The sequence below is a fragment of the Musca domestica genome, unplaced genomic scaffold, assembly GCF_030504385.1.
Source record: "Musca domestica strain aabys unplaced genomic scaffold, Musca_domestica.polishedcontigs.V.1.1 6, whole genome shotgun sequence".
Lineage (NCBI taxonomy): Eukaryota > Metazoa > Arthropoda > Insecta > Diptera > Muscidae > Musca > Musca domestica.
The window spans coordinates 12,437,930-12,452,979 of NW_026712363.1; the positions used below are offsets into that span (position 1 = coordinate 12,437,930).

The 15,050-nt window shown below is 35.8% G+C and overlaps 1 protein-coding gene across 1 annotated transcript; it reads right to left on the bottom strand.

Annotated features, from left to right (window-relative positions):
• Window positions 1–7,100: 7,100 nt before the first annotated feature.
• Window positions 7,101–8,107, bottom strand: LOC101894740 (uncharacterized). Its single transcript, XM_005178361.4, has 2 exons — window positions 7,882–8,107; window positions 7,101–7,810 (listed from the first exon to the last, which is right to left on the bottom strand). The coding sequence occupies exons 1-2, from the start codon at window positions 7,988–7,990 to the stop codon at window positions 7,326–7,328; spliced, it is 594 nt and encodes a 197-aa protein (XP_005178418.1). The 5' UTR covers window positions 7,991–8,107; the 3' UTR covers window positions 7,101–7,325.
• Between the last annotated feature and the right edge of the window lie 6,943 nt (window positions 8,108–15,050).

The window sequence follows — 15,050 nt, forward strand, 5'->3', positions numbered from 1 at the left end:
AAAACTGCTACAACAACAACAACAACAGCAATAACTAAATCAAATGCGCGTGTTATAATGCTGACATGCAGTTTCCCACAGAATGACCAGAAGGTATTCCAGACGACACACGGGCCGGTGTCCAATAACAATACAGGTGTGGGAACATGCAAAGTGCAGTAGCAACGGTGCAGTGCGATGAGTATAAGTTTAGTGTAGTTTTAGTTATTATTCGCTTTTTAACATTGAATCTCAAATAAAACGGATGTTGCTCAAAAGCGCTAGCTTGCGAGACAACATATTTTTTTTAATAAAAACTTACAAATAAAGTTTTAATTTATATACTTTGTTGGGTCTAAAATGATTATTTCGATGAGTTACAAACGGAATGACGAACTTAATGTACCCTCCATACTTTTTTTGGTGGAGGGTATAAAAATCGTTGGAGTCGTTGATGCTATTAGAAATAATTTTGGTGTTCGATGGTGGTGTTTTCATTATAGAAAACTCTCTGCGGCTTTTACAATTTTGTATAGGAGTTGCAATCGGACTTATGGACTCGAAAACCACTGCACAGATTTTCCTGAAAATTCCCAAGTATACTACAACATTGCAAACATAGGCTATATAAACTTTTGAAATTCCACTTGGAACTGGATATATATAATCAGAATCGGAGGTACCTCTCAAAATTTAGATTTGATATGCACATATCTATTGATCGATTAGAGATACGGTCTCCAAATTTGGAATGAGTGACGAAATTTGATCAAAAAATATATTTGCCTAATTATATTGAAATCGGTTCAGATTTGGATATAGCTCCCATAAATATTTTCGACCGATTTTGTTTATTTGGTGCCCCAAACGTGATATGTATATTCGATTTCAATGAAATTTGAAATGTGTGACGGTATTTGATCAGAAAATAAATTTATCAAAATATATTGAAATCGGTTCCGATTTGGTTATAGCTCCCATAAATATTTTCGACCGATTTCGTTTATTTGAGGCCTCAAACACGACATGTACGTTCGATTCCAATGAAATTTGTGACGAGATTTGATCAGAAAATAAATATGTCAAATTATATTGAAATCGGTTCAGATTTGGATATAGCTCCCATATATATTTTCAACCGATTTCACATATTTGATGCACCAAACACGATACGGATGTCCGATTCCAATGAAATTCGACATGAGTGACTAAATTTGGTACAAAAATAAATTTGTGGAATGATATATGTAAATCGGTATAGATTTGGATAAGCTCCCATATATATTTTTGGCCGATTTCACATATTTGAGGTTTGTGTATATCTCCAATATATGTTATTCGATTGATCTCATGTCCGATTCCAATGACATTTAGAATGTGAGTGAAATTTGGCATGTTCCTACATTTCTCATGGTCAGCTGTTCTTGGTATGTTCACGCGGTGGGAGACCGATCTATTTGTTTTTTTTTTACGCATTAAAGAATTACAATAATTATGATTTTTAAATTTTTGAATTTGTTTCATTTATTTATTTTGAATGCATATAAAAGCGAAAGGAGTAGCGAAGCTTGCCGGGTTCAGCTAGTTATTATATAAAATCAAAAATCGGGGAAGATTACTTTTTGAGGAGCTATAAGAGTCGATCGGCATTTTCTGAAAGTAGATCCTATTTAAAAAAAATTATGTGCCTGAAAATGATTTTTCCCAATTAATTTTAAACAAATGTTGGACTTTTATTAAAGAATTTCTGGAGAGATCCGACAATTTAGCACATTTGCCTCTAAGACCAGATTCATTGTCAAAAAACTAAATAATTCTCTTTTTATTTGTTATCAGAATGTAAGGGGGCTTAATACAACATTAACATTAAGTTTATATACTGAGAGCCATGGTTTAATTAAGAAGGTAAAGTCATTTCAAATAAGCATTTTCTGTAATTTACCTTGTCAAATTTAACAGTTTCCCAACTCTGCAAAGAAAATAGTTTCCCATCTCAGATTTGTGTGTATACCATGGATTTATAAATATATATTTTAATAATGAGATGTTCTGAAATGAATAATTTAAAAAAAGAAAAAATTGTGAACATACAATATTAGTGTTCTCCGAGACTTGACTAAAAACATCTATATTAACTAGTGAAATTCTATATTCGAAATATCAAATATTTAGAAAATATCGTGGTTGTAAAAAAAGTGGTGGCGTCCTTATAGCAGTTAATGCCAAATACACTGCTAATTCAATCGATCTAAATTGTTTTCTTGAAATAGAGTTTAGTGGAGTTTCCATTGAAATAAGCAAATTAAAATTGTTTACAACTTGTTCTTATATCCCTCCTTCATCATCTGATTAGTTCTCTGCTTTGTTTGTTTTTTTCTTTTTGTTGTTCTTTTTAAATCAATTTCTCTTGCGTTTTTATCCTATTCGAAACCATGTAAAAATAATCCAGTTTCTTTAAAAATCAGTGGTTAGGTTACCTTCCCCACCTTTAACTTTGACTGATAATCCAATTTAGGACAATGAGAGAGATTTAAGGGAGAACACACTATTCATGATTTTTTAATAATCTGCTACATATTTTTTAAATATATTAATAAGGTTTGTGTCAATTTCAGATAGGAAGGCAAATTTTTATATATATTTTTATCATTATTCCTTTCTTATACAAAAAAAAATAGTTTTTTGTCTTCAAATTTAAGAAGGCTTTCAAATGGTTAATTATTTTTTCTGGCTTAACTCAATTTTGTTATTTGTTGCTGATATGAAAATTAACAAGTAAAAAAACATTAAGTTCGACCGGGCCAAACTTTTAATATCCTCCACCTTAGGGTAAAGGAAACATTAGAAGAAATGTGGCAAAAACCATTAAAATGCCGAATATTGGGAGGTACCGTTATATGGGGGCTATACCAAATCGTGGACCTACACATGCAATATTTCGCTAAAGGAGCTAGAACCCATTATGACCTATCAATACCATTTTTCAGACAAATCCGTGAAAAAATGTGACAAAAATCATCAAATTACCGAATATCGGGAGGTACCGTTATATGGGGGCTATACCAAAACGTGGACCAATAATTACAATGACTCGCCACACGACATGGGAACCATTTTGATCTACAACTACCAACTTTCAGAGAAATTCTTGAAAAAATGTGTCAAAAATCATCAAAATACCGAATATTGGGAGGTACCGTTATATGGGGACTATATCAAAACGTGATACATACGTGATACTAGGACCCATTATTACCCAAAAATACCAATTTTTAGACAAATCAGTGAAAAAATGTGGCAAAAACCATAAAAATACCGAATATCGGGAGGTACCGTTATATGGGGGCTATACCAAATCATGCACCCATACATGCAATGTTTCGCCTCCCGAGCTTGAACCCATTATGACCAAAAAATACCAAATCCGTGAAAAAGTGTGGCAAAAAAGAATTAAAATACCGAATATCGGGAGGTACCTTTTTATGGGGGCTATATCAAAACGTGGACCTATACATGCAATGTTTTGCCACACACACAGGGACCCGTTATGACCTACAAATACCAAATTTCAGACAAATCCGTGAGAAAATGTGGCATAAATTATCAAAATACCGAATATCGGGAGGTACCGTTATATGGGGACAATACCAGAACGTGGACCGATATATCTCATTTTCAATACCAACCATCCTAGACATAATACAAATTGCTCTGCTAAATTTTGGCGCTCTACGTCAAATACTGTGGGCTGTATCGTGATTTCAACAGACAGACGGACAGACAGACAGACGGACATCGTTAAATCGACTTAGAATTTATGCTGACTATTAATATATATATATACTTTAAGGGGTCTACGACGAATATTTAAGGATGTTACAAACGGAATGTCAAAGTTAATATACCCTCCTTTCCAAGGTGGAGGGTATAAAAAAAACATGCAACGAAATGCTTCTTTTGAATTTATCTCTGATTTTGAGGATCTAAACCTATTGGCCCATAGAGAGACCTACTTTATGGGTGGTTTTATATTGGTATTTCTTTTAGTTTTTATCCACTGAGAAATAAAAAGCCAAATAATAAGTTTGTAAAAAATCTTTGTCTGAAACCTCCAAATACCTAATATAAAAGTGGACTTACTTCACAATATTTTTCAGAGAGACATTTTCAAAATACCTAAGTACCGTCATATATGGTCAATATATAATAGTGGAACAATCTTAACAAAATTAAGCAGGGTGAGATTCTGTCAATTCTAAACTCAAAATGTCAAGTTACTCATGAATGGATTTACAATTGTGTTTCGAAAAAATTTTTTAGCAAGGAGAGATTATATCTACTCCGAACTATAAATGTCAAGTTACACATGCTTTAGTTTAAAATTGTGGTCAAAATATTCAAAATACAGAAATTCAGGAATTAACGCTATATGGGGGCCTTGCCGAAATGTGGACCGATATGTCCCATTATTAATACCAATCATACTAGGAGTAATATAAATGCCATAGAATGCTTCCCTGATGCTAATCTTCGTTTTTGGGGATCGCACCCCACTGTAAGTCGGTAACAAAAGATCTGTTACATAAATTGATCATGTGTAAAGTGACTTCTTCCACAAATATCTGTAGCAGTTTTGTTACACACATCTAGACACTCCCCATAATTTTAAATCAAATATAAAAGAAGTTGTTTTACATATCACCTTTTTGAAGAAGTCCATTCAGAATCATTATAAGTTGTACTATTTCAAGTTTTTAATGCATTCGATTTGCATCCATATCACTGAATTTAACATTTTTCACTGTAACATTTTCAGCTTTGGTCAGAATTGGATGTCGATAAAATCCATAATAAGATAGATAGTTTTTTTTACTGAGGTTTCGATGTAAACATACCCCGGAATTATACGGATTGGTATCCGGAGATTTTGGTGGCCATTGTGCGCTGGAAATGAAGCGAGGATCTTCATTTTATAAACATTCTTGGGTGCCGCGTGCGATGGTGCTGAGTCCTGTTGGAAAGTCTAAGACCTGCGGCCAAAATGTTTGCATGCCCAAGGCTTTAATACACCTTCCAGAATATTTTTGTGATAACATTCGGCATTTATTCTGATGCCGCGGTCGACTAATACAAGCGGAAAGCGACCATCGGCTGTTATGGCGACCCACACCATCACCATTGCCGGCGCTTAAGTTCTGATGGCCAACCGAAGGTGCACATTTTCAGCTGACCTCTTTGGCAAGTAAACGCGATCATTTTGTTTCTTTACAAACTGCTGGACAACGAATTTTTTATCATCGGAGAAAAACAAATTCGGCAGTTCCTCACTTTCGGCCAAGCGAAGCAACTCTTTAGCTCTTTGGAGTCTGTTTTTATGTGTTGCGGTGTAAGTTCCTTCACTTTTTGGAATTTCAATGGCTTCGCCCCGAGATCATTTTTAAATATTTGCCGAACGGAATATTGCGATATGTTCAGCTCACGAGCCATTTTTCGGCCACTGCGACGCGGGTTTCGATAAAGTCGCTTCTTTATTTTTCGAACCCTTAAAACTCAGGCAAATTATTATTCCCAATGTTGAATTCTGGTAAGATGGTCCGATCCGAGGGAAATAACGGGCTTTCTATCAACTGTGACATTCACCACCACGCAGGTGTCATTTTTATTCAACCCATAATTTTAAATCAAATAAAAAGGAAGTTGTTTTACATATCACCTTTTTGAAGAAGTCCATTCAGAATCATTATAAGTTGTACTATTTCAAGTTTTTAATGCATTCGATTTGCATCCATATCACTGAATTTAACATTTTTCACTGTAACATTTTCAGCTTTGGTCAGAATTGGATGTCGATAAAATCTATAATAAGATAGATAGTTTTTTACTGACACGCAGATATATCGTTCTCTCCAAAAAGACTAAATATTCGTCGCGGCCCGATAATGTTATTTCCCACCAGGCTACTTTTATATACTATTATACCCTACACCACAAGGTGGTCATTATACCCTACACCACAAGGTGGTCAGGGTATTATGTCTTTGTGCATTTGTTTGTAACAGGCGAAAGGAAACGAGATAGACCCATAGTTCCTTTTGATGATCTGCATAGAATCACTTTCTGAGTTGATTTATGCATGTCAGTCCGTCTGTTCATGTATTCTTGTGAACAAAATGCAGGTCGCATTTATTATCCGATTGAGATGAAATTTTGCACACAACATTTGTTTCGCCCAAGGACGAACCCTATTGAAATTGGAGATAATCGGTCAAAATTTAGATATAGCTCCCATATATATCTTCGTCAGATTTGCCTTTTATTGTGCACCAAACGTGTAATATCAGCCCGAATTGTATGGAATTTTGCATATACACCCAAATTAGGGCTGAAAATATGTATGCCAAATTTGATCGAAATCGGTTCAAATATAGCTATAGCTCCCATATATATTTTTCATCCGATTTGTTATTTTTGTCCTCCACAGCCGTAATATGCACTCTGTAACAACAATATTCAGGGAAATATATCAAATACAGCTCAGAAATACATTTGCTAAATTTTATCGAGATCGGTTCAGATTTGGATATAGCTCCCATATATAACTTCGTCCGATTTATCTTTTATTGTGCACCAAACGTCTAATATTTGTCCAAATGGGATGGGATTTGGCACATACGACCGAATTGATTCTAGAAGGTAGTACGCCAAATTTGGTGAAGATCGGTTCAGATATAGCTATAGCTCTCATATATATTATTCATCCGATTTGTTGTATTTGTTACCCACAGCCGTAATATGCACTCCGTAACAAGGATATTCAGGGAAATATATCAAATACAGCTTAGAAATATCTTTGCCAAATTTTAAAGTTACAAATGCTTCGGCGTATTTAGTCCTTTAAATTTTAAATTATAATTATAATCATGGGGTGTATGATTGAATTCTCCCATAAAAACTTTTACTTGTTATGTGGAGCTCAACTAAATTAGCAAAGTGGTGTAGGGTATCATAAAATCGGCCCCGCCCGACTTTAGGACTTTCTTTACTGTTTTTTTTAAAGTTATCTAACTGTTTGTTAGATATTGCCTGAGCCCTATTTTCAAAACAAAAATAACAACAAACCGTTTATTAATGAATATTCAATTTATTTAGCACCAATTTTTTTTCGTATGAATTAATTAAGTCCCAAAATTTCACTACGATATATTGATATGTCTTAAGTTCGTTACCATTTGAAACTAGATTAGGATTTAACAGTGTTTTAGAGTTAATTTTGAAACAAAGAACAAAAAATTGTTATAAATAATATTATTGAGTGTTTTGTTGCAAAGTATTGACAAATTCAAATTTTAATTAACTGACACTGAACTACCTCGACTGTTGGCGGTATTGCCAGCCGGACCATTGGCAAAACTGTTGGTAGAAGCAAAATTAATCGTCTGACCATTTGGCAAATTGAAATTCAAACTATGCGAGGCTCCAGCAGAATTTTGTGCGCCAAAACGATTCAAATTCAAGGCCTGAGTACCGGTGCCAGCCGCCGAGGCACCAAATGAACCGGATGGTCCTTGAGCATTGAAGGCCTGAGCTTGTGCATTGGCAGCAGAACTTTGGAAGCCAAAGGGTGATGCATAGTTTTGATTGGCGGCCGCATTAGAAATGGCTTGCGATTGTTGAAACTGGCGCTTGACACGACGATGTAAAATCAGCGGTACAATGTTATTGTTAAATTCTGCAAAAATAGCATTACGCGTGCGTCTCAATTGAGGGCGAGGTTTGGGTTTGATGTACAGTGATGATTCGACAACGACCTCATCGACAGCAATATTGCCGGCTACATTAAAGAAAGTGTTAAAATTTATCAATTCGTTTTCAAACAACCGCGAACATTCACTTTACACTTACGCAATGATTGGGTCTGGATATTGTGTTGATTGGCAATATTTGAATCATCTGCCGCTGCCACAATTCCATTAATTGCAACGAATATCAATAAAACAATAAAACACTTCATGCTGGCAATTCACACAAACAGGCAGTCAGCCAATTGTTCGAGAGGGTAGACGGTATTTACAAATGAGTGATCTTTACACAAGCAGCTCCAAAAACATACTGAAGCCAACGCCAAAGACAGCATTCGATATGTGCCAACAACAAATGTTTTTTGTATCTTATGGATATACCACTCTCACTTTTTCTCGCATACATGCCTTTGGCCCGCACTCTTTACACACAATCACTACATTTGTCACACAAGAAAACCGTCCAAAAAGACCCCCTCTTTTTGAAAATCCCATCTCATGATCCCATCATAAAAAACGCCACACAGTGAACTTGAAAGTTCAGAGTTTTTAAGAATTTTATTTATATTTTTAGTTTTTTTTTTTGTTAATTTGAAACTAGAGTATCGAGTTTGGATGGGAGGTTAAAGACATGCATTTTTTGGGCCAGAAAAATACGAACAATCGATCATCATCTCCTTAGGCAACATTTAAACAATAGTACTTCCTTATGTACAGTGTAGAGCAAATGTGCTGCAAATACAAATGGTGCGTTGCTACATTGCAAAGCGCCGAAACTTATCTTTCTTGTGTTGTAATTTGAAATGAGAGGTTTCGATGTAAACATACCTCGGAATTAAAGTCAAACGTCATAATTTTTTCATTTTCTTTTTAAATTTTATTGAATGAAAGCAAAAAATGTCTAAAATAGCATCAAATTTCAGAATAAGTTTAGATTTTTTCGAATTGGTCACCTTTGGCAAGAATTATGGCCTTCAAACGCCCAATGAAACCATCATACGCTGCCCTAATGTTGCTATGCGGTATTTCGGCACATTCCCGGTGAAGCGTTTGCTTGAGGTGATCGATACTTTGGTATTTTTTAATTCCAACCTTGCTTTCCAAAATACTCCAGACACAATAGTCCAACGGATTGGTATCCGGAGATTTTGGTGGCCATTGTGCGCTGGAAATGAAGCGAGGATCTTCATTTTATAAACATTCTTGGTTGCCGCGTGCGATGGTGCTGAGTTCTGTTGGAAAGTCTAAGGTCTGCGGCCAAAATGTTTGCGTGCCCAAGGCTTTAATATACCTTCCAGAATATTTTCGCGATAACATTCGGCATTTATTCTGATGCCACGGTCGACTAATACAAGCGGAAAGCGACCATCGGCTGTTATGGCGACCCACACCATCACCATTGCCGGCGCTTGAGTTCTTGTGGCCAACCGAAGGTGCACACTTTCACCTGACCTCTTTGACAAGTAAACGCGATCATTTTGTTTGTTTACAAACTGCTGGACAACGAATTTTTTTCTCATCGGAGAAAAACAAATTCGGCAGTTCCCCACTTTTGGCCAAGCGAAGCAACTCTTAGCTCTTTGGAGTCTGTTTTTATATGTTGCGGTGTAAGTTCCTTCACTTTTTGGAATTTCAATGGCTTCGCCCTGAGATCATTTTTAAATATTTGCCGAATGGAATATTGCGATATGTTCAGATCACGAGCCATTTTTCGTCCACTGCGACGCGGGTTTCGATAAAGTCGCTTCTTTATTTTTCGAACCATTTTTGATGATGTTGCCGCTACCAGTATCACGGTAACGAGTGGTGGTACGAGACACAAATGATTTTTTCACATCTAAATGCTGGAGTGCTCCACTTGTGGTTTTCTTTTTTTTCTGGAAAATTCTCTCCGAAATGCTTTTGTACGCTCGTAAACAATATAATGAGCTGTCACTGGAATTAACAGCTGCCGGACGAGTGGCTTAGAAATGAAAGCCGCATGACGTTGGTTGCAGCTTTTTTAATCCCACCCTGTATCTGTGGGATGAGAAAATTTGATAGAAATTATAAATGTTATAAATTAGTGACTTAAAACCATTAAATTTAATAAAAACCCATATATCTAATAACGAGAATAGCCTGTCTAACAACCTGCATGTTTAGTTGCATTTATATCTCCGATGTTCATGTGTAAAAAACCTGGTCGTTGACTATTGACTATTTGTAGAAATTTCCATATTCCTGTCATCTAATCTTTCTAGTGTACTTACTTGTCTACCTTGAGCAACTTGTGCGTCTGGTGCTAGTTTTTCGACTCTGGGATCAGTAGTGTTCAACTGCCGAAGTCCATTACTACCTTCAGATATTTGGTTTTTTTACTAATCTGCTGCCACTGTGACGATGTTCTGGAAACCCCTTTTTTCTAATCTCCGAACATCTGAGGGACTGGACAGTTTTCTGGATAACCCTTAAAACTCAGGCAAATTATTCCCAATGTTGAATTCTGGTAAGATGGTCCGATACGAGGGAAATAACTGGTTTTCTATCAACTGTGAGATTCACCACCACCCAGATGTCATTTTTATTCACCCCGCACGGGTCCAAGAAACGGCGTAGAATGAAACCTAAGTATTGCTCCTTTAGAAAAATTACAGATTATAGTGGATTCTATGTTTGAACGTGTATCCATCTCACCTCTATATTCATCCATCTTCCAGTTTTATACATCATATGAGCTCTGGATCTGTAGAGTGTGATATGGTTTTATTCCGGGGTATGTTTCAACGACAATACTAGATCGTACTATGGCTAGAGGTGAGAATACATTAAACACTTTTTGACTGGCTTAAGTCAAATATATCAGTTTACAAATTTTGAATAGTTTATTTCTAAAAGAATTCAATTCAAAATACATTTCGATTACCAATTTAAAATCTTGAATATGGATTGAATACTAGCTGTACGGCAAGTACAGCAAGTACTTTGTATGAATGTTGCCGAAATACGTCGAGTGTTAAAGATTCCACAGTTTAACAAATTTAATTTTTACAGAACCTATTTTTATACCCTCAGCCATATGGCTACAGAGGGTATATATCATTTGATACGGTCAGGTCTCTTTAGACCAAATCCGTTTCAGAACATTTGGAGTCGATCTAGCCGTCCGTCCGTCCGTCTGTCTGGCTGGCTGGTGCGAACGATAACTCTCGAAAGGAGTATCCGATTTGGTCCAAACTTGGTACATCGTAATATTTTTGTCAAACTTAGATCGAGTTCAGAGATGGGTTCACTCCTTCTGGTACCACCCCCACAAAAGGACGAAATTTTCAAAAACAGGAAAAGAAACGATAATCCGATTTTGCTCCAACTTTGCAAATCTTAATATTTGCGTCAGTGCTAGGTCAAGTGTGAAAATAGACAATATCGGTCCACTCCATCAAGTACCTCCCCCACAAATGGTCAAAATTTTGAATAATTACAACTCTTATAAAATGTGATTGTCTTCAAATTTCACACATGCCAATATTTATGTCAACCCAAGGTCTGATGTTAAGATGGAATACATCGGTCCACTCCTTCTGGTACCTACCCCACAAAGGGTCAAAATTTTGAGTATCCATGAAGCTCGTAAAACGCAAAATTAACATCCGTACTATTCAGACTTGGAAGATCTAAGGTCCGGTGCCAAAATGGAATACACCGGTCCACTCTTCCTGGTACCTCTCCCACAAAGGGTCAAAATTTTTGAGTATCCATGAAGCTCGTAAAACGCAAAATTAACATCCGATTCTATTCAGATTTGAAGCTTCTCAATATTTTCATGACACAAGATCTGTTATGCAGATTGTAGAGATCGGACCATTTTTCTGGTACCTCCCCACATAGGGTTCAAGATTTTTAAAAACAAAACGCTCAAGGAATTCGAAAAAAAGATCCAAATGCATCCATACATCTCCTCAAGTTTCCCACATACAGACATTATTTCTAACACAAGATCTGTTGTGATATACATCTGCCAACTTATAACTGTCATAACTTGCGAAACAAGTCGGCGATTCTTTGCTATATCAAAATATTTCTCTTAACCAGTATTTTGATATGAATATGTAATTTGTCGGAATTTATGATTGGATACGATTGTTCGATTTCCTTCAAATTTTGCACATACCAATATATTTTATCTGTATTAGATTAATGGAATACTTCGGTCCGCTATATCTATTTTTTCCATTTTCCGAAAATGTGCACATATCTCATACAAAGTAGAAGAAGTAGTCGATATAGTCCAAATCTGTTACGTTCATAACTAAAGGCTGGGGGTATACATCTGTCGGCAAAACCGACTGATACTATTTTACTTGTTTTTTTTTTTTTTTCTTTTTATACCCTACACCACAAGGTGGTCAGGGTATTATGTCTTTGTGCATTTGTTTGTAACAGGCAGAAGGAAACGAGATAGACCCATAGTTCCTTTTGATGATCTGCATAGAATCACATTCTGAGTCGATTTATGCATGTCCGTCCGTCCGTCTGTCCGTCCGTCTGTCCGTCTGTCCATGTATTTTTGTAAACAAAGTACAGGTCGCATTTATTGCCCGATCCAGATGAAATTTTGCACAGATCATTTGTTTGGCTCAAGGACGAACCCTATTGAAATTGGAAATAATCGGTAAAAATTTAGATATAGCTCCCATATATATCTTCGTCCGATTTGCCTTTTATTGTGCACCAAGCGTGTAATATCATCCCGAATTGAATGGAATTTTGCATATACACCCAAATTAGGTCTGAAAATATGTATGCCAAATTTGATCGAAATCGGTTCAGATATAGCTATAGCTCCCATATATATTGTTCATCCGATTTGTTATTTTTGTCCACCGACGTCCACCATATATATTATTCATCCGATTTGTTATATTTGTTACCCACAACAGTAATATGCACTCCGTAACAACGATATTCAGGGAAATATATCAAATACAGCTCAGAAATATCTTTGCCAAATTTTATCCAGATCGGTTCAGATTTTGATATAGCTCCCATATATATCTTTATCCGATTTCAAATTAATTGTGCACCAAATGGGCAATACAATTCCGAATTTAAGAGATACAAATGCTTCGGCATATTTAGTCCATTGAACTTTAAGTTAACATTATAATCATAGCGTGTATGATTGAATTCTCCAATAAAAACTTTTATTGTTATGTGGAGCTCTACTAAATTAGCAAAGTGGTGTAGGGTATCATAAAGTCGGCCCCGTCCGACTTTAAGACTTTCTTTACTGGTTTTGTAATTTGAAAATAAAACCAAACAATGGAAGGCATGTAAATGTTTGGAATTGGTAAAAACGACTTTAGAAGAACTTCGAACATACTGTTTTTGTTGCTATCAAATACTAGTATTGTGAGTTTGTTGTGGCCCAGAAGTTTGTAACATTCCAAAATATATGTCCTATACCCAACTTTCATCGCACCGAAAGTTATATCTCCACAAACTAAGTCAATATATATGTATGTACGCGTGTCTGTTCATTATAAATTGTAATCCCTTGACCGATCGTCATGGTATATTAAAAAGAGGACGAGGTCTATCCGGATAGACATGTACGCTATTCAAAACTTTAGGCATTGAAAATACATTGTTGTATACTAAAAATACATAAACGTTCTTTAAGCTCGCACTTTTGTTAGATACTGTATGAAATACAAAAAAAAAAACAATGTAGGAGACAAGAAAATAAAAGACAATACCACTGCTCGCAAACTTGTTTTCTCCGACTTCGTCGTAGGTAGGTGTTATTTATTGCATTAATTGCTGGAACTTGTTTCCTATAAAAATCGAAATTATTCATATTGACATGTGTGATCAACGAGACCAAGCCAGAGTTCCATAACAGATGATTGCCACCAATAAGAGATTGAGTGCGAGAGAGTTTGTCAGAACCGGCTAGGAGAGTCTACCTCTTTAGAATGAATGATCACTCTTTGTATTACAGTTAGAGATGACGATTCAGATGTTCTTCTCTATTGTCCTCACATCAGATAATTAAACATAAGTGGTCATACTGTACCACTCGTACAGTTTAAAATCAATATATATGTTATTAGTACAAACAAATAAAATAACGATAATTTATTTTTCCTATGTATTATTGTCTGTTTCAAACACGTTAACATTCAATAAAACTTAAAATTACATATTGATCTTCATGGCATATCTAGTCCATCACTTCTAGCCTCAACGTTCAAATTTAATATATAATAACAAGTAAATAAGTAAAAAAGGAGCTAAGTTCGGTAGGGCCCAACTTTAAAGTACAAATTTGGCAATTTCTAAAAAAAAAAAATTAAATCCGTTAAAAATTCTGTTAAAATCTTAAAAATACCGAATGCCTGGACCTGCATAGTCAACTTTTGTCATAAGTTATTACAATATTTAAATGCGAAACTTGAAGAAAAATCTGTTTATAATGTAGCTAAAATCATCAAAATACCGAATATAGGGGGTACCGTTTTATGAGGGCTATACGAAGACGTGGCCCTGCACAGACAATGGCATGGGCTGAAGTATCCATTACGAACTTCACATGCGAAATTTGAAACAATTCCGGTAAATAATGTCGCTAAAATCATCAAAATACCGAATATCGGGGGGTACGGTATATGGGGGCTATACGAAGGCGTTGACCTACATGGCCCATTTTCTGTTTTATGCTGCAGTATCTATTACCAAATACCAAATTTGGAAAGATTCCGTTAATTAATGTCGCTAAAATCATCAAAATACAGAATATCGGGGGGTATCGTTATATGGGGACTATATGAAGACGTGGACCTACATGGCCCATGGCCCGAACTTAACCTGCCTACTGGCAAAATATACATGTGTGCAAAATTTTAGCCTTCTATCTCAATTTGTTCGAAAGATAGCATGATTACAACAGACAGACAGACACACAGACGGACGTGGCTAAATCGTCTTAGAATTTTACGCTGATCAAGAATATATATACTTTGTTGGGTCTGACATGAGTATTTCGAGGAGTTACAAACGGAATGACAAAATTAATATACCCTCCATAGTACGGTGGAGGGTATAAAAAGAAGCTAAGTTCAGCCGGGCCAAAAAATACCACTCAAATGAAACACGTTATATGGGGGCTATACGGGGGGCTTGTCATAGGCTGTACGAACTTTAAATACGAAATTTAAAACAATTCCGGTAAAGATGTCGCTAAAATCATCCAAATAGCGAATATTGTTGGTACCGTTGTATTGGGGCCAT

Coding starts and splice junctions, on each gene's coding strand:
- LOC101894740 (XM_005178361.4), bottom strand. CDS start 7,990: ATGAAGTGTTTTATTGTTTTATTGATATTCGTTGCAATTAATGGAATT. Junction 7,811..7,881: donor TATCCAGACCCAATCATTGC/GTAAGTGTAAAG, acceptor TCTTTAATGTAG/CCGGCAATATTGCTGTCGAT.